General features: G+C 41.4%; 1 protein-coding gene across 6 annotated transcripts in view; it reads right to left on the bottom strand.

Annotated features, from left to right (window-relative positions):
- Nucleotides 1-19,532, bottom strand: part of LOC116597121 (aldehyde oxidase 4-like) — a 58,616-nt gene that overhangs the window by 10,576 nt on the left and 28,508 nt on the right. For 5 of the 6 annotated variants that reach the window (XM_032354360.1, XM_032354361.1, XM_032354362.1 and 2 more), the window contains 13 exons: nucleotides 18,234-18,326; nucleotides 17,357-17,526; nucleotides 16,704-16,818; nucleotides 16,043-16,165; nucleotides 14,299-14,395; nucleotides 10,690-10,814; nucleotides 8,591-8,724; nucleotides 6,894-6,981; nucleotides 6,502-6,588; nucleotides 6,136-6,327; nucleotides 4,939-5,166; nucleotides 2,251-2,346; nucleotides 1,063-1,191 (listed from right to left, as the gene is read on the bottom strand). In XM_032354360.1, coding sequence (XP_032210251.1) covers nucleotides 1,063-1,191; nucleotides 2,251-2,346; nucleotides 4,939-5,166; nucleotides 6,136-6,327; nucleotides 6,502-6,588; nucleotides 6,894-6,981; nucleotides 8,591-8,724; nucleotides 10,690-10,814; nucleotides 14,299-14,395; nucleotides 16,043-16,165; nucleotides 16,704-16,818; nucleotides 17,357-17,526; nucleotides 18,234-18,326 — 1,677 coding nt within the window. The remainder of the gene's footprint in view (nucleotides 1-1,062; nucleotides 1,192-2,250; nucleotides 2,347-4,938; nucleotides 5,167-6,135; nucleotides 6,328-6,501; nucleotides 6,589-6,893; nucleotides 6,982-8,590; nucleotides 8,725-10,689; nucleotides 10,815-14,298; nucleotides 14,396-16,042; nucleotides 16,166-16,703; nucleotides 16,819-17,356; nucleotides 17,527-18,233; nucleotides 18,327-19,532) is intronic. The other variant, XM_032354365.1, reaches the window with a different exon arrangement.

Here is a 19,532-nt window from a genome sequence, read left to right as displayed (position 1 = left end):
TTTCCTTTTTTTTTTTTTTTAAAGTATGTCTGCTTTATCAATGCCTGAGACTACGCCTAGCTATGCACTGAGTGTCTTTGTGCTACCTGTGCTTGCAAGGCAACTAGAATTTAGATAAAAGGTGAAAAATGGACTCAGTCACCTACATGTTTTAATCAAATTAGAATTTCCCAGACTGTTTATCTTGGGTGCTGATTCTATAGATATTAGGAGGGGTTTTATTAATGAAAATGTTTTCATGGTTAAGCAAGCTGGGGAAAAACTTGGTGAGACAAAGCTAAAGAGGTTTCTACATTACAGGACTTGTCAGAGCATTTATCATGCTAATATGCAGCATAAGCCTCTATCAGTGGGATGTAGTACATAACATTTCCAAACTTGTTGACTACAGAATCCGTTTTCTCCACTGAGACCATCATGGGATTTCTGTTCCAAGGAACATACTTTGGGAATCCATGGTTCACATGATACATGGGCATATTCGACAGGCTGAAATTTTTGCCTTTTATGGGTGATAAATGGTCAATCAGTGGTTTTCTGGAGGTTAGAGTGTGGGGAGAAGGGAGGAGGTGTGGTGGCTTTGTTGCATGATCTCTGCAAGCCACCCAGTGATTCTATGAGATGGGTGATATTTGGGTGAAGTTCTGCAGAAGAGGAAACTGATCCTTAGAGAGGTTAAAAAACAAGTCAAGGCCTTCCTGGAATGAGGATGCCCCGTTAGTAACGTGATTACTCTGCACTTCTCCGGTGTGCTGGGGTGAGAGCCGGCGGGCTGGCATTCTCTCATCTAACACAAAGGGAGGTTGCTGAAGTTTGCAGGTTTCACATGCAACCGAACATTCATTATGAAAAACAGCCCCGGACAGCAGAAAGAGCACCAGCTGGGAGACTCAGGAAACTGGACTGGGAGTCTTGGCTCTGCACATCATAAGCTGAATGAGTGATCCACACCCACCCACTTGACCTCTCTTGAACTCAGTTTCATCTTCCATAAAAGGAGGGGCAGGATGAGGTCTCCTCCCGCACTGTCACTGGGTGACTGAGAACTGAAGGAAAAGTCACCTGCACAGCCTTCCCATTGATGTCTGTTCCCATCGACGCCGCCGTGAAGCTAGAATTGGGCACTGTGACGGTGCTTGTTTCGGACAGGTGTATGTACGACTGCGGGATGTTCAGTTCTCGACTGGCCACCTGTCCAGAGCAGAAGAATATTCTTTGTTCCATTGACTTTAAGCACCCCTCCCCCCCAATTAAAACTTTCTAGTTCTTTTTTTGAACTGAGTATAAAACCTCATGGTCCTATTGGGACAAACATTTAAGACAGCATCTTGGGTTTCATATGGAGATTATGAGTTTGAAGCAACCAAAGAATCTTTCTGTGCTTTGCTTTTTATCCCACTTTCATAAGAGCCATGTGGCAGTGCGGTCACTCTGGGACACCTACTTTGGTAGGACACATGCAGCAGGCAAGGCTGGGGCCCAGTCTTACTGTTTTACCTTCATCTTCTTGTGATTTACAGATAATTTAGTAGATTATGGTTCTTTTGTGGGACATTTTGCAGGTATGAGGATTTTGTTACGAAGAAGCAAGATATGTTCAAAGAAGGCCCTGTGGATTTTTGTAATTTCCCAATTCCGAGTACTCTACTAAAGAGTATTATCTCCTTAAGGAAAGTATCTTCTCCCTACTTCTCAATAGGAGAGAAGTTTGTTTTTTCCACTCTCTCCCACAATACCTGCTCCCACAATTTGATTCAGGTATCTTATTTAATATTAAAAAAAGAAGGAAAAATTTCCCATTACAAATAATCTCTTGCTCTTTAAAAAAGTATTAGGAACACGTCTTTCTGAAATACCCATTCATGTGGAGTTCCTAAGTAGACTGCAAATTCTACGAACCTAATTTCTCATCCTTTTAAACACATCCATTTTTAATTGAAGATCTGAATGAACATAGCACTGCTTTGAGCAGGTGCCACAAAGCTGAAAAGTATTTGATCTTTGAAAACTGGAATCTCATTTTTCAGAAGACCGACTCTGTGTTCAGGAAGAAGAGTCCCATATCTCCTCAGTTCTGGCATTCGCTCCCTTCGCCCCTGCAGTCTGCATTCCTGAAACCAAGACGAGTCTCACAGTGGAGCTGTACATGGAGCGGGATGGTATTTCTCCTGCTCAGCAGGAACAAAACCGCTCAGCCGACCGCAAGGCGCTACACTTTGCCACAGTGGAGATGACAGACACTTATCTCACCTGAATAATTTTGGTGTGAAGGCCTTGTCCCATTTCACAGCCACCATGAGTCACCAGGACGGAGCCATCAAGATAGATGTGGACTAGAGCAGCAGCCTGGGGGAAATAGTTACATCATTTTGGAAAATGATGAGGCTCAATGTTGCTGAGAATTTAGCTGAGGTCGCCAGATGAACGGTTTTGCTTTATTGAGCCAATCTCTCCCTGGTTATCCTGGAGAAGAAAGCCTTTACAGGAGGCAATAGACCACCCCTGTCAATAAAGCCCAGACTGGAAAACCATCCATGTCCATGTAGGAATGGTGGCACATCTCCCCTCCTACCGGTCTTTGGCCTTCTGGGGACCTTGTGGGATTGCTTTGAGGTCACTCCATGACCCCAACTTGCACAATAGTTCATTCTTCTTCTTTCCAGGACATGGAAATTAATTTTAAAGCAAATAGAACCTGTATGGGTACATTACCAGGCACAAATGGCCTTGAGTACTAGAGGAGCTGGAAGACCCTTGAGATGTTTTAATGGTTTCCAAATGCTGCTGACCTTCAGGATCATGGCAGGGAAAAGGTATGGGTCTCGTTCTGGAAATTCCAACTCTGTAAGAAGTTGGGCGGTGGAGCCTAAGCAACCATGTTTTTAAGCTCCCAGGTGATTTTGATGATTGGCTAGGTTTGGGATCCACTGACTGAATCCAAATTCTTCACTTTGCCCCTGGGGGGAATGAACAGAAGGCTGGGGAGGAGAGCAATGGCCAAACCCAGGTGCTTAGTTTGTGACAGAGTCAGGACTGACACCCACAACTCCTAACTTGAGCCCCATGTCCTCCACATCTATGCCAGGCTGTCTCCTTCAAACTCCCTGCTATTGTCCTTCTCCGGGGCTGACGGTTTCAGTGGAAGAATCCACAGCCTGTGCAAGTGGCTCCAGGGATCAGGCCGGAGGAGGGAGGAAGCTGGCCTGTGTTAGGTGGTTTGCAAGTTGATGGAATTTTTCTTTAGAGCAATTCCTCTCTCAGGCTGGTGCATGTGCTCAGCATCCTGCAGGTGCCCTCTTGGGACCTGACCCCTGTGGTCATGCCTGTGTCTCCACCACCGAGCACTGAAAATGTCAACTAATTGAGCTCTGCCGGTCTCCTAAGTCTGAGACTGTATTCTCAGGACAAATTCTCTACAAGAACTTTTAAACTTCGTGTTTTCACTTTTTTTTTTTTAAAGATTTTATTTATTTATTTGACACAGAGAGATCACAAGTAGGCAGAGAGGCAGGCAGGCAGAGAGAGAGAGAGAGAGAGGAGGAAGCAGGCTCACTGCCGAGCAGAGAGCCCAATGTGGCACTCGATCCCAGGACCCTGAGATCATGACCTGAGCCGAAGGCAGCGGCTTAACCCACTGAGCCACCCAGGCACCCCTCGTGTTTTCACTTTATGATAATCTAACGAGAGTAACGGATAGCCATGTAACAGTGAGTATGGCCACAGGCTTTCAGAGTGCGTGTCACATTTTATGTTGATGACTGTGCAACCACCAAGTAGGACTACTTTAACTCATGGGACATGTTAGAGACGAGAGGTGGCACGGTGTCAGCACACCTTACATAGACATTTAGGATAAATATTTCAAATTGCCTTGTACAGCAGCAGCAGCTGGAACTACCATCATTTTGTGAGCGAGGAGTTAGTTTTAAAGAAGCCACATATTCTACCACAGTAAGTTCATGTTACTATTATCTTACTGGCATTCATAATACTATTTTTATTTAATTTCCAATTTTGTTTGTATTTGATAAAGGCTATGAAAAGCTTATTCCTTGTTTTGGGATTACTCACAGCCAAATAACAACAAAATAAATAATATAAATGATCACTGAGAGTCCACAGAAATTTTTTCCTTTAAAGGGGGTTTTGTGTGCTATTCTAGCTTGAGCAGCGTCCCTGGGGGAAAGACAGCAGCTGCTCCAAGAGGTGCAGTGTCCCCGCCTTCCCCAGCCACCCTCTCCTTTTGCTTTCTGCCTTGTTAGTGGACGCCAAGGAAGGGTGTGTCCGGAAGGCAATCTGGTGAGAGACATTCATTCCACGAACAGGGCCTCTACTCCACCCTTGGCATGGCTTTGTTAAGGGGACATTTCAGAGGCTGATGGGGATAGAAGCAAAAAAAAATAAGACCGAATCAGAAGCAGAGCCCCATGAAACACTGTTCAAGGTTAAATGAAAACAAAGCACAGCAGTCACCGAGCTTTCACAGAGTAACTCCAAGTCCCTGCGTGAATGGGGTAGTTCTGACTGTTCTCAGTGTGTTTTTGAAAGCTCTGTCTTCAAATGACCCCACTGTTCTGAGAATTTAGGAAAGAGAAAAAGAGATCCTCTTATTTCTCCCAGTTCTCTCATGGATTTAAAATTAGACCCCACACCCCAATGCTCATATTTGGGGCCCTGCCTGAGGTCAGACCCCTCGAGCTAGACTCTGCATTGATCACTTTCTAAGCCCTGGTACCGAGTCACACCCGATCTGCCCTGATACCTGTGGTCCTGTGTTTGCCTAAATCTACTTTGTTCCCTGCTGTAGGAATCTGCCCTGGTTTCTTCTTTCTGCCCACAGGGGGCCAATCCCTTGTTGCACAAGATTGCCGTTTTCAGCCAGCCAGTCACGTGGAAAAGGGCTTCTGGTGAGCAGACAGACATCTCTCTCAAACTCACCTGACTGTAGTAGCCCACAGGGAACCCAACAGTAAACTTCATGGGAATCACGGCAAGCCCCCTCTTCTTCCAGTAGTTCTTTTTGTTAAATTCCTCTGCAGCCAGTTTCCTAGCAGAGAATGAAGATTTCTCCAGGCATTCTTTCCAGCATCTTCGCAAGGGCTCTGGATCAAATGTCTGCTTGTAGGTTGTTTTGCTAATTCTCTTATACATGTTTATTTCTTTAACCTGAAAGACAATAGAATGGATTTTATGGGTATATGCTTATTCCATTAGTTGAGCATGGGTTTTTGTGATATACCTGATAAGAAGAAAGTGTTTCTACAAAAAGAAACCATTTAAGTGGCTGCAGATATGCGAGTACAAGTGTACATGGATAACATCACAACAACAGCAACCACAATAACAACAGAAAATACCAGTAAGCACTCCACCTGCTCTAGGCTGTAGGCCAAGTGTCGTATCTCAGTTAACATCACCACAACCCTGAGAAAGAGCAGGTCCCAACTACTGTGAGCCTTGCCACCAGTGTGTTAGTGGTGAGACAAAATACTCCTCACTCAGAATTATTCTTCCCCTGCACAACACGTCCTTAATTCTTAACCGTTCAGATCAGCTCCTCAGAATCCGGAGCCGTGGTAGAACGCCTACGCAAACGCAGTCACTTCCTTCTCTGTATTCATGCTCAAGGTGGTGTCACTCTGACTCCGGGATCGGCCATATGACTTGCTCTGGCCCATGGGCTGATACATATTCATACAGGCAGACTCTCGCAGGCTTGCCACATTCCTGCCACTCCTGGGGACTCTGTGACCGCCATCATGCGGACTAATTCGGGCTGGCCTGCTGGGAGGATGAGACTCTGTGAAGCGGCTATGACCCTTCTCAGCTGAGATGTCCCCTCATCAGCCCCGTGACCAGACATGTAAATGAAGCTGTCTTAGACCATAAAACTCCCGTTGAGCTGGCTCAGACCAGAAGAGCTACCCAACTGACCTGAGAACCAGAAGAAATACTTTCTGTTATTTCAGCCCATTACGCTGTGTGGTTGACTTGCTACATACCCAAAGCGAACTGATACACAGATGGTGTACTTTATTTCTCAGAATCTACTTAGAAGCTGATGTAATGCCATATGCAGGTTCTCCATACATATTTGAACCAATGCTGTTCTTTTAGGGCGTTCTGACTTGTTACCTCTTCAGGGGATAAGTCACACCGAGACGCCACAGCGGTTACGTAAGCTTCCGCTACCACTGCAGCCTCGGGGAAGCCGTATCCTCGGAAGGCCGTGTTGGATGGCAAGTTTGTTTTGCAGGGCCTACCCCGGCACCGGAAATTAGGAATATGATATGCGTTGTCGGATTTCAGCACAATGTACTCCATTACCTGAATTAAAGCAAAATAAAACTTCGCATCTATCAAGTATTCAAAACCACTTAACCAAATTTTATCTCTAACTAGAACACAGAATTCATCTACTTTGTATGACAAATACTCATGCAAATAAAGTATGACACATACAGTTCAACCGGTAGCCTCTGGGAAAGGCATACTTCTTACCGACTCAGACTCGTCAGGAGTGCATCCACCATTGATATAATATTCAACGTCTGCAGCTTTGATCACACCATTGTTCATGAATCCAATCTGCAAAGGAATATAAGTAAAATCACTTTCTCAATCCAACCATGTTAGCACACAAACACATGTGATCACAGTTGTCAGTCTACCTAACTTATGAACATGGTTTGATGTGACAGTCACCAGAGGGACACTGAGGTGGATGCCCAAGTTGACTAGGATCCCAACAGAAAGTTCTGGTCAGTTGTAGGCAGCATCCACATATTCCTCTCCAGCAGTTTGGAATCTAGTAATTGGCTTTCCTATCGGTTGGTTGGTCATCACTGAACAATGTTTTAGGCAGTTTCCTAAAATTTTTTGATCTCACTCACTTTGTATTTTCCGAGGAGTGGGTGGCGGCCAGCAGTTATCAGCATGTCGTCACCACGCTCTAGAATAAACCGGATTGGGCGGCCAGTCCTATAGGAAATGACTCTGTCAATATGATGGATGGTTGATAAATTGTAGAAACAAAGAGATGGGGAAGGGGGTTTGAGATAATCAGGCTTAGTGGTTTTCAGTGGAGGAAGTCATGTGCTTTAAACAACATTTCAGAAGTTCTGGGGACATTAAAATAAAAAAACCCACGATTACTATTATTATCCTGGTTTAGTCGTGTCTGAGAATTTATCAAAATGCTACATTATTTTGTTATTAGTTACTTTCCTTTATTTATTTATTTTTTTATAACATTAAGGCATTGTAAGTCCATCAGAAAGGATGAATGGGTACCCAACTTTCATATCAACGTGGGTGGGACTGGAGATTATGCTGAGTGAAATAAGTCAAGCAGAGAGGGTCAATTATCATAGGTTTCACTTTCTTGTGGAGCATAAGGAATAACGTGGAGGACATTGGGAGAAGGAAAGGAGAAGGGAGCTGGGGGAAACTGGAAGGGGAGACAAACCATGAGGGACTGTGGGCTCTTAGAAACAAACTGAGGGTTTTAGAGGGGAGGGGAGTGGGGAGCCGGGTGAGCCTGGGGGTGGATATTAGGGACAGCACGTATTGAATGGAGCACTGGGCGTGGTGCATAAACAATGAATCCTGGACCACTGAAAAAATAAAATAAAGTTTAAATTTAAAAAAATTAAGGCATTGTATGATTATGTTGCAATTACATATATAAATAGGTTATATTGTTATTAATTTATTTTGGGATATTAAAAGGGCATTAAACTGACTGCCATGGGGGATATTGAGGCTGGAAAGGTTGAGAACCAACGCTCTCTTTAGCTCTGTCAGGCTCCTTTTCATCCAGGCTCCTTGTTCCTAAAATGTCCATCGAGGACTCCTCTGGCTTCTGAAGGAATGTCCCCAGTGCCTGCACACCCATACGTATAAAATAGCCTTTTCTATTCTTAGAAAGTGCCAATGAGCTAAGGTGTTCACGGTTTTTCTTTTTGCAGTAGTAGCCTAGCATAAGTTAAGCTTGTCTTGAAAATTTAGAGGTTTAGTAGTTGTAACATTGACAAAAGTCACGGCTATTCCTGTGTCTGGTGATTCCATCTGGAAGATGCAGAGGTGAAGTGAACATTCCCAGGAGCAGCAGAGCCTGGGTTATTTCATACAAAACAAATCCCTCGGATGGTTAGGGTTCTGACCCTTCTTCCACTCAGACAACCTCAGCTTGATTTATTTTAATAACTTAAAACATAAACATTTTAAAGAGTTAAAGTCAATAAGGAAGTAATACATGGTTATGTCTGAGTCAAGACACACAGTGATTACATCTATTTTACACAATAATCTTACAAGACAGGTAGACATGATTTTCCCCAGTTTATGGGTGATGAAACTGAGGTGGCTTGTCGAGGTGACCTTGTGAGTGATGGGCAGTTCAAGAGTAGGGCTAGAACAGAGATCTCTGGCTCGGGTCCAGTCTTCCTTCACCCACACGTTAACCCCACCTTTGGAGATGAAGGGCTGTGACCTGCGGGATGGAAGCTGGGGTGCAGGGCCAGAAGGACACAATGGTCTCTGCACCGTCGGGACCACTGGCATTACTAGCGGCTACCGCGACTCTTACTTGTTGGCGGCCACGGCACTGATGGCTCCTAGCAGAGCAGGCTTGGTCGCTTTTCCTCCAAACCCTCCTCCGACTCTTTTTATGTGGCAGGCAATTCTATTCCTTGGGACGTTTAATGCTGCAGCCACAAATTCCTGCAAGAGGTAAGTCCCAGAAGCCACATTAAAGTGCAATTGGGTATTTCATTCCCTCATCTGCGTACTTCCCCTCTGCCTAGGTGAAGAAACACCGTAAACATTTACTGAGAACGTACTTAGTTCCGTGGACTTAGAATCTTTAGAGTCGTGTGGCCATCACCATAATCTAATTTTAGAATATTTAAGCGTCCCCAAGGAAACGCTGGATCTACCGAGCAGTCCCTCCTTACCTTCCTCCAGCCCCCCAGCACTAGGCAACTCCTCATCTGCTTTCTGTCTCCCTAGATTTACCTGTTGAAACATTTCATATAAACGTAAACCTGCAATATGTGGTCTTTTGGGACTGGCTTCTTTCCCTGGGTGTAATGTTTTCAAGGTTGTTGGAAAGCATGCTGTTCAGTTGTAGCATGTGACGGTACTTCATTCCTTTTTATGGCTGAACATTATTCCACCGTATGGATATGCCATATTCTGTTTCCCCATTCATCAAGTGATGGGCATTTGATTGTTTACACTTTTGGCAATTGTAAATAATGCTGCTATGAACACTCATGTATAAATTTTTGTATGGGCAGATAATTTCAGTTCTCTCGGGTAGATACCTAACTGTGGAATTGTTAGGTTATGCAGTCACTATATTCAATATCTTTAGAAACTGCCATGTTATTTTCCAGGCTGTGCCATTTTTCACACCATCAGCAATGTATGAAGGTTTCAATTGAGCACATCTTCATCTTCTGATTACACCCATTCTAGTCAACGTGGAGCGGATTTCTCACTGTGGTTTTGGTGTGCATTTCCCTAGTGACAATGCTGTGAGCATCTTTTCGTGTGCTTATTATCATTCATAGACTTTCTTTATCTATTCAAATTCTTTATTGGGCCTGCTTTAGATACTGCCCCAGGTTCTGGGCTGTGGGCTGTGAGTACCCTGTACCCTGTTACTCCTGGGAAATGCCTCATGAAGTTACTAATTGTATGTTACAAGGTATTGATGATAGAAAGCAATGGTGACCCGGGACATATGTTTTATCCATTTGGAGCCCAGAGCTGCATACTCTGCCAAAAGAGCTCAGAAGTAATATTTATCACCTCCCTCGATTTATAGAAAAAGATACTGGTGCCCAGCAACCTGTGGGAGATCACATAGTTTTTTTAGGAGCAAAACCATGACTTCTCATTCCTCTGTGGTCCACTTCAAAACTTGCAACTGTGGAGGCCACAGACACACCCCAGCTCAACATCAGTCCCCTCAGACTTTCATTTTGCCTTGAACAACAACTTCCTTTTCCCACTGAGCCTATCCACCCCCGCAAGATCCCAAGGTACTAACTCACTCTGCTTTACCAGGAAGCCCTCAGATTTTCCCCTCAGTAACACTTGTTATTAATCCTCCTGCCAGTATAACTGTTTAAGTATCCCCCTGCGCCAGACACTATTCTAGAACCAATATCTCTACATCTCAGAAGAGGAGAATGTCAGAGGATTTCTTCTACTTGCCTGGGTGCAGCAATGTCTTATATCTCAACCACTGGAACAGGACTGGAAATCACCTGCTACTGCACTGGAAATGCAATTGCTTTAAACTTGCATCACCAATACATGCAAACATTAAGACAGAGAAGTGACACGAATGAATCACAAAAGGAAATTTAAATATAATACTAAGGCTCTGACCTCCCTGACATTAGCTTTTACACTATCAATTGTTATAAGGGTAAGATAAATCTTGCCCATGTTTTGGAAGGTAACAAAGTTTTCATATCTCTTTGAAAAGTCAGCCCTTTTAGAGAAATGTTTGCCCTGTTTTCTTCATTCTGGACCGTAGCTTATGTCAAATATACAGAGAGTTTGAGTCCCAGAAGTGGAAGGAATCCAAAGGCCACTGGAGCACAGTGCCTGGTTGCAAGGCCTTACAGCACAGCACGTCTGGAGTCTCATTTTCCAAAAATATCCTGTTACCTGCACATGGCTTGGAAACTGTGTTCCAAGGTATAGCACCATTTCTTTATCTTCCTGTTTTGGGATGGCCAGGATAGTCTGAGTCTCCATGTAGAAATGTTCCTGCCCTTCTACATGGGCCTCACCTGTAAGGCATAAACACAGGACAATGCTTAGCTGAAAGTCCCAAGCTGGGTGCTCTCTGTGGTATCTGGTTTATGAGTAGCGAGTGGCTTTAGCTCATGGAAAGCTGGGCTTTATATCATTTGGTTAAACCCCTTTTTTCTAATTAAAAGTTGTTGTGCACAACCAGCTCTATGACCCTGGGTCATTCATTTCCTCTCTCCTGACCTCAGTTTCCTCATCTCTCAAGTGGGGTGGTGAGATCTCTGATGTGCTGGACTTGAGCCCACAGACGAAGCTGGCCACACATTCAGGCACCACCACCCTCTCTTTGGTGAATTTGGCTGAGTTATGAAACCCTCGTGTTTCCTCCTCTGTAAAACGGGGAGGGGCGGAGGATAAGCAACAATATGGACCTCAGTCTGGTGATGTCAGGATTATTGAGTCACAGAAGATCAACAGTTCATGAAAGGACACAAAGTTTAAAATGGCAGAGCTGAGGTCGTTTCTTTCCCTAAAAGCCTAAAAACAGGCAGCCTGCTCCTGCTGGTTTAGCTGAGATTTTTGGCTTGCTCAGTGTACCCTTATCATTTTTCTAGGTTATAACAGAAGAGGCATTTGGCCCTAGTTTCAGTATTTGGAGGACATTTTTACTTTAAAGTGAAAGAAAATACTATATCCTTCAGTATTTTTACTTTAAATGTATGTCAACTATAATTTAATTAAGAGTAACAACAACAACAAAAATTGGTCAAAAGATTCCTATGCTGTTAAAATAAGTGAGAAGTTTATTTTTGCCAGGAGCCAGAGGATGTCTTGAAATTATTTCTTTGGACAACAAAATGTGAGTCATGCAAAAAGGTCCAAAAAAAAGCTCTCTTCCAGGTTTTCATAAAAGATTAAAAGCTTACAGAACTCTCTGTTCCAACTCTCTAGAAGAGGGTAAAAGATTCTGTGAAAATTACTATCTTCTCTTACCCAAGACTGGAAGTAATTCTCTTTAAAGAACTGTGCTTCTCAATCCTGGATACACTTTAGGATCATCTGGGGAGCTTTTAGATAAATACTGATGCTCTCACCCTGTACTCAAAGTTCTGATTTCATTGGTATGAGGTGGGATCTGAGCATTGGTATTTAAAAAATATCAAGGTGCCTGGGTGGCTCAGTCAGTTGAGTGTTTGCCTTCAGCTCAGGTCATGATCCCAGGATCCTGGGATTGAGTCCAGCAACAGGCTCTCAAATCAGCAAGCAGGGGGGTGAGGGGTGGGGCTGCTTCCCTCTGCTACTCCCCCTGCTTGTGCTCGCTCTCTTTCTCTCTCTCAAATAAATAAATAATAAAAACTTAAAAAAGTCATACTAACTAGGTCTTTGCCAGTTCAGTAAGTCAAAGCAGACAAACAAGTAAACCAACAAATTACAGTGTCAAGACTGGAAAAGATAAATAAAATTGTCGTGATATGTTTGTATATATAGAAAATTCAAGAGAATCTACAAGACTTTTAAAATAGTAAGTGAATTTAGTAAAGTTCTTAGATATAAGATCAAGATATAAAAGCTAATTGTGGCAGAGGGCACGTGATGTGATGAGCACTGGGTTTTAGATTCAACTGATGAATTACTGAACAATACATCTGAAACTAATGATGTAATATGTGTTGGCTAATTGAATTTAAATAAAAAATTAAAAAGGTAAATAAAAGGTAATTGCATTTTTATATATTAGACACAAATAGAAAATGAAATAAAAATAAATATCATTTTTAACAGCATCACAAAACACCAAATACTAGGTATAAATATTGAGAAGGATATGCAAAATCTCTATAGTTACTGAGAGAAATTAAAGAAAACCCAAGTAAAAGGCAGTGCCTATCTTGCTCATAGATTGGAACTTAATACTATTAATATTTTCAGTCTCTAAATTGATATTGTTTCTATGCAATTCCAACCAAAATCCCAGGAAGTTATTTTTAGTGAAAATTGATGAGCTGACAATAAATGTACACGGAAATGCAAAGAACCTATTATAGCTAAGGTCATATTGAGAAAGAATTAACAAAAGGACTCTATACTTTCAGATTTCAAGACTTACAGTAGAATTTCAGCAAGTAAGACAGCTCAACAACACTGGGCATCATAAAGAAAAGACTGTCAAGTTGTTCTTCATTAAAATCAAGAACTTTTGTTCATGATAAAGAATAATGAGGACAGTGAACACACAACCCACAGCCTGGGAGAAGATACGTGCAATACTTACAACCAACAAAGAACTTATACCAAAAACATAGAAAACTTCTATGAATTTATAAGAAAATCAAGTAATTATTAGATAAGTAGTTGTATAATAATTATAGTAATATATTATTATAATTATCACTTTTAATTAATTTAAAAACAGGCAAAAGATTTGACCAAATATTACACAAGAGAGGATCTAAAAAGGGCCAATACACATATGAAAAGGATTCAGTATCATTAGTCATCAAAGAAATTCAATGGAAACTACAATGAGATATTACTCCACCAGATTAGATAAAACTAAAAAGACTAATGACAACAACATAACAATGGAACTCTCATAATTGTTAATAGGAGTACAAACTGGAACAAATTTTTTTTAAATGTTTGACATTCATGATCCCAGCATCCTGGGATCGAGTCCCACATCGGGCTCCTTGCTCAGCAGGGAGCCTGCTTCTCCGTCTGCCTCTGCCTGCCATTCTGTCTGCCTGTGCTCGCTCTCTCCCCCTCTCTCTCTCTGATAAAAAAATAAAATCTTTAAAAAAAAAATAAATGTTTGACATTAACTACTAAAGGTAAATACATAAAAATACTATTATTTAGCAATTCTATTCATGGGTATATTTCAATGGAAATGATTGCTTATGTTCACCAAAAGATATGTGCAATATTATAGAAACTTTATTCATAACATCAAGTTGAAAATAGCTAAATAGTCCATCAATGGTAGAATGGATAAATAAATTGTGGAATTATTTATACAATGGAATACTCCTAAACAATGAAAAAGAACTACTGATCTATGCAACAATTTGTATGAAGTTCAAAAGAGGTAAAACTTTTCTGTAGTGATAAAGACCTTTGGGAGAACTATTGATTGAGAGAGGGCAAGAGGAAGCTTTCTGGGCTGCTGGAAGTGTTCTATATATATATTTCTAAAGATTTTATTTTAAATAATCTCTATACCCAACATGGGGTTCGACCTCACAGCCCCAAGATCAAGAGTTGCATGCTCTCCAACAGAGCCAGCCAGGCATCCTGGAAGTGTTCTGTTTCTTGATGTGGGTAGTGTTTACATAGACTTGTACTGATACATAAAATTTCATCAAACTGTAAACTTACTATTTGTGTATTTTAATTTTGATTTAAAAAATCACACTAGGGTTGAGAGCTCTGCCTTGGAGTTTCAGTATTTCTAAAACCAGATGACTAAACCTAGAGCCTTCAACTTCAGAGGAGTTACTTCTCTGGCCCAAGACCACTTACCTTCAAGGATTTGATCAACGTATTTAAAGGCTTGCTCTACATTTCCTTGCTCCACTTTCTTTTCAACGGAAAGAAATGAATTGTGCTCTAGCGCTTGCTGCAAGAGAAAAACCAATAAACCAAAACAATAAAAGTTTTTTTTTTCACATCCTAATAAGTCAGTCATCCCCCATCAAACGGCTATGCTCTTGCTTTTTCAGATATTCACACAACACAACAGACAATCTGAGCAGTGTGGAGAGCCAGCAGGAACTGGGATACGATGTACTACAGGCACTGGTAACTCAGTTTTGTTCAAGGCTCTGAGGAAGAGCTGAGGGGGAAACAAGCATAGATTGTTTCCCCCCTCTAGATTGTTGAGGGGTGACCTGAGGCAGTAGGGTATACAGGTGCCAACTTTGTGGTGTGCGTGGGGGATGGGATAAGAGGGTAGAGAGAGTCCCAGGAGGAGGCTGGTGGAGGTGCAAATGATCAGAAATGGTCTTGTCTAGGTGACCTAAATTAGGTGCTGAATTGCATGGAATTAGGACAGTTAGAGACAGGAGGGGAAATCATTTGAAGTCAAGGGCACCTCAAAGCAATAGTTTGAGGTTGAAAACAAGCTGAGGGGCCAAAAAGAGAACAAGGTCAGGCGGGCTGGGGAGCAGTTTTTCTATCAGGAAGGAGCTGGATGAGCTTCAAAGGGGGCAATGAGGTTGGACTATGAAAGACCTTGAGTTCTATGCTGAGAACCTTATCAAGGGAGACATGATTATATAAGAAAAGTGACCTGGTGAACATGGAGGCTTAGAAGAGTTAATGTGGTGGTTAGGTAGGTTGAAATGGAGTACAAGAAACTGAGATTGGAAAGAAAGGGGCAGACTTAAAGGCATTTATTTAAAAGATAACTGGGAAAGACCTGAACTTGGCAACTCTTGGGAAGAACAGAGGAGAATCAGAGGATATTAAAGACTGCAGCCTACTTGGCTGGGTTTCATACTGCTCAAGTACCCACGTATTCATCTCTCTCTCCATCACACACATTTAATAAGGTGGACCGTGGGTTCAGCGCTTTGCTAAACACGGGCTACAAAGCACTATGCCTCCACTAACAACTACTAAAACAAAAATAATAACAAAGATGCATGCATTCCATGTCTCCCTGGTGCTGTTCTAAGCATTTTACTTGGGTTTTCTCATCTAACCCTCACAATGATATTTTATGTAGGTGCTTTCATAGTTGCCATTCTACAGTTGAGAAAGTAATAGGAATTTAAGGACTTGCCCAAACTTTCATTGCTATTGACAGGCCTCTAAAAGATGGAGTCAGAATTCAAACCTGGGTTTTCTGTCTCCAGAGCTTGGAGGAAGTGTGCAGGAGACAGAGGACCCAGACTGTAATTCAGTACATGTTAACAACTGTTGCCAGTTTCCCAGTGCTCTGGGTTTTCCCACTGACTAGTTTTACAGGGAGGCCATAAGGACATTGCTCTGGGGTTACTTACTTGTATTCTGAGGACCTGCCCTGGCAAGGGGCAATGGGAGAAGTAGTGGTCACAGGAAGGAAGGGGAAATCCAGGCAGGGAAATTCTCAGTATTATGTCTCAAGGTGCAGATTGCTAGAGCCTTCACTCTGAAACTACAGATAACACCAAGCAGGGTATAGATGGAACCCGGATGCTACTGTTTGATGATTCCACCAGTTGTGTTCTGCAGGGTGTATACGGCCCTAGTCATTCTAGAAGACATGAAGTGGCCTGACTACCTCGATGGTGATAATCCGTGGTTCTATGTCTTCGTAAGTGATCTTCACTTTCTCAGCCGCCTCTCTTGCATGAGCATAGGTGTCAGCGGCTACCGTGCAGACAATCTGACCCACGCAAATCACCTACAGAAAAGCCACGTGTCGCCATTAGCTAAGACACAGAATTACTAAAAAGGGATTACTGTTCCCACACTCTTACATTTACCCACTGGGTTCTTGTGACCAAAAGAAAGATTATTTTCTACCTATGAGAATAAATTTAAACACTGGACTGAGTGGGATTTAGAGGGTACAAAAACCGAGGACAGAACTTCACTACTTGGCTTCTGACTGTCTCCAGCTGCATTCCTCACTATTCCCATATCACACACTTTAATCCAGTCATCTTGGAACTCTGTTGGTTCTTTTAATGTCCTATATTGCTTCTATGGTTTCGTAATCTTTTTTTAAGAAGTCATCTTTGACAGGGCTTATGGCTTATGATCAGAATCTTAAAAGGGTCCACAATTCAAGAGAGAACTTGAGAATCACGGATGTGGAGTCCTTGGTTCCCTGTTTTTGTGATGTGAACATGAGTCCATGGATGTTAGAGTTGCAACGAATAGTCATTTTGATTTTCTAAACAGGCATTTGAATAATAGGCCCCATACAAACTACACACCTCATTCTGCGCATAGAGGATCTCTCCCTGAAGGTTATTAGCTCCTGGGACGTCCTCTGCTGTTATCACATCAACAACACCTGGAAGGGCCAGGGCTTCTGAAGCATCAATTGATCTAGGAGGGACAATTTGAAAGGGTACATCAAACATAAATGATTCCTCAAACCCAGGGAAAAACTACAATGTACCTCATACCTAAATCATGGGACAAACTTTGATGCTGAAAAGTGCCAATGTTTAGCAGGTGTTTGGACTCTTGGCATTAGTTTCTTTCAAAAATTTGTTTAAAAAAGGACTGATTTAAAAAAAAAAAAAGGACCGATTTCCAAACAGAAGAGGAAATGAATATTCTTAGTTAATTTAAATATATAATAAGGTCTTGATTTTATCTATTTATTTTTAAAGATTTTATTTATTTATTTGACACAGAGAGAGAGAGAGAGCACAAGCAGGGAGAGTGGCAGGCAGAGAGAAAGGGAGGAGCAGGCTCCCTGCTGAACAAGGTCCCGATCCCAGAACCCTGGGATCATGATCTGAGCCAAAAGCAGATACTTAACCGACTGAGCCACCCAGGCGCCCCGTAAGTTCTCAACTTTAATGTGAAACTGTGAATGCATTCCAGTAATACAAAGAAGTGTCTTTTATTTCCTTACATGATCTTTGCGTGAGCTCTGGTGCTGGTTGTTACAGCGAGGAAGAGTTCTCGGGCAAAAGGCGGCATATCATCACTAAATACAGCCTCCCCTGTAGCATGTTTGATGGCTGACTGGTGCATGACTGGGTGGCCGACAGGGTCTTGTGGGGATTGGTAGGGATCCACGCACTGTCAATAAATAAAACAATTGTTTTACTTGCAGACATTCTCATGCACCAAAAACTGGGTCTGTATATCTGGCTTCTTCACAAGTCAGGAAAAACTATAGGCAACTGATATCCATATCTGTGAGCCAAAGTTAATAAATGTCCATTGAGTACTGTGGTAAGAGATATATTCTGGTTATAATCTACCCCTCACCTCTCCAAAAGGAAGACACTGTTCTCATCCTTGAAGATTCGATAAGCGTTTAAGGGTGTCAGAATACACACAAACACATATTAAAATAACATGATCAACTTCATTTAGCATTAAAGAACAGTTTGTACAGCTAATATGGTACAAAAAAAATACACAAGTTCCTGGGGGATTTAGGATGACTTTATTAAAGCAGGGAAGGCTTCCTAGAAGCAGTGAATGTAGACCTAGGTTTTGAAGAAAGGACAGGCATTCACTAAGAAGAGGAGAACGTTTTAAGCAACAAAACTGAAATAGCTGAGGAGGAACATTAAGAATCTAATTCCTTTGAAGCCTGAGTAAAAGCAAAGAAGTTAAACCAAACAAATTATGAAACTGTGTGTGAGTGACAATGGGTAATGTCAACTGGCCCTTACAAATAATAAAAAGTATAGCTATTGAAAAGAGGAAGATATATGCATAATGCATACATCTGGATGCATAGAAAGATTAAAAAATGAAAAACTCTACCCACTGACCTGGAACATCTGAATTCCTTGGGGTGTTTTTATGGGGAAATCTTCTAGAGCACTCATGGAATTTTCTGGGATATCAGGAAACTTCTGGGGATCCTGAAAAGAAGATTGTTTCACATTTAATTTTACATTCTGAGTCACTGGCTTGGAGAAACATACATAGAAATAGGCTATCCAATTTATTCTCCCAGATACTAGTCTCGAGGTCTGCTGGGAGAGAGCCCTGAGCTTTGAGCTCCCTAGGCTGGCAGCAGCACGACGGTTATCTGCTCACACACACAGGAAAGTGAAAGCTATTTCTAGGAAGTAGAGACTTCCTTTATGACCAGCTCTCCTTTAGAAAGGGTGGAAATATGTACACTTCCAAATGGAAGCTGTGTTTTCAAGTCAGGGCCAGTCTTCTGTGCATATCTCAAAGAAGCAACTGAAGGAGGAGATGAAGATTAATCTACTAGGACGTTCAGCTACAGATCATTTGTCAGAGTAAGGAAACTAGAATTAACCTAAATATCCAGTAAGAGGGAACTGACTAAACGAATTATGGAACATCCATGAGATAAAATATTTTGCAGTTATTAAAATGATTTTGTAGAAGTATATTTATGGACATTAAGTGCTCATGAATTATAATTAAGTAAAAAATCAATTACAAAAGTTTATGTATGGTATGATCCCTTTTTCTTGTAAAAAAAAAAAAGAAAAGAGAACTATATATGTATGTATTCCAAATGTTGACAGTCTTTATGGTAGGATTATTGGCTTATAGCTGATTTTTAAAATCTTTGTTTCTCTGTTTTTGCATTTTCTATAAAGATAGAGTATATAATCATAATCTGTAAGAGAACATATAATAATATATAAGACTATAAAACAAGAGACAGATACTTAATAAATTATATGTAATAACATTAAGGTTATATAGATTATATATCTATATACTGAACATATATAATAAATAAGAGTATATAATAATCTATAATAGAATATTATAATACTGCTAATGATAAATAATGTTAGTAAAAATGATAAAAAAAGGACTGGTTGAATTAACAGAGTAAAGCTTTCACCCATAAAAGAAATGTGTGTATAGTCATTTATCTGTCATTTTTGGATCAGCTCATGACTTATCATGGGGACATTGACAGTCATGAACCACATTCTGAGAAACAGTGCCTGTGAAGGTCATTTTAAACTAGGCCAGGTAAGAAAAAAAGTTAAAAAACCAGAACCAATCTAAATATCCAAAAATAAGGAACAGATCAAATAATGGCTCATCTATCCATGGACACATCATGCAACCAT

The sequence above is a fragment of the Mustela erminea genome, chromosome 8 (genome assembly GCF_009829155.1).
Source record: "Mustela erminea isolate mMusErm1 chromosome 8, mMusErm1.Pri, whole genome shotgun sequence".
Classification (NCBI taxonomy): domain Eukaryota; kingdom Metazoa; phylum Chordata; class Mammalia; order Carnivora; family Mustelidae; genus Mustela; species Mustela erminea.
Note: the sequence above shows the minus strand (reverse complement) of the source record. Positions and strands in the feature narration are given on the sequence as shown.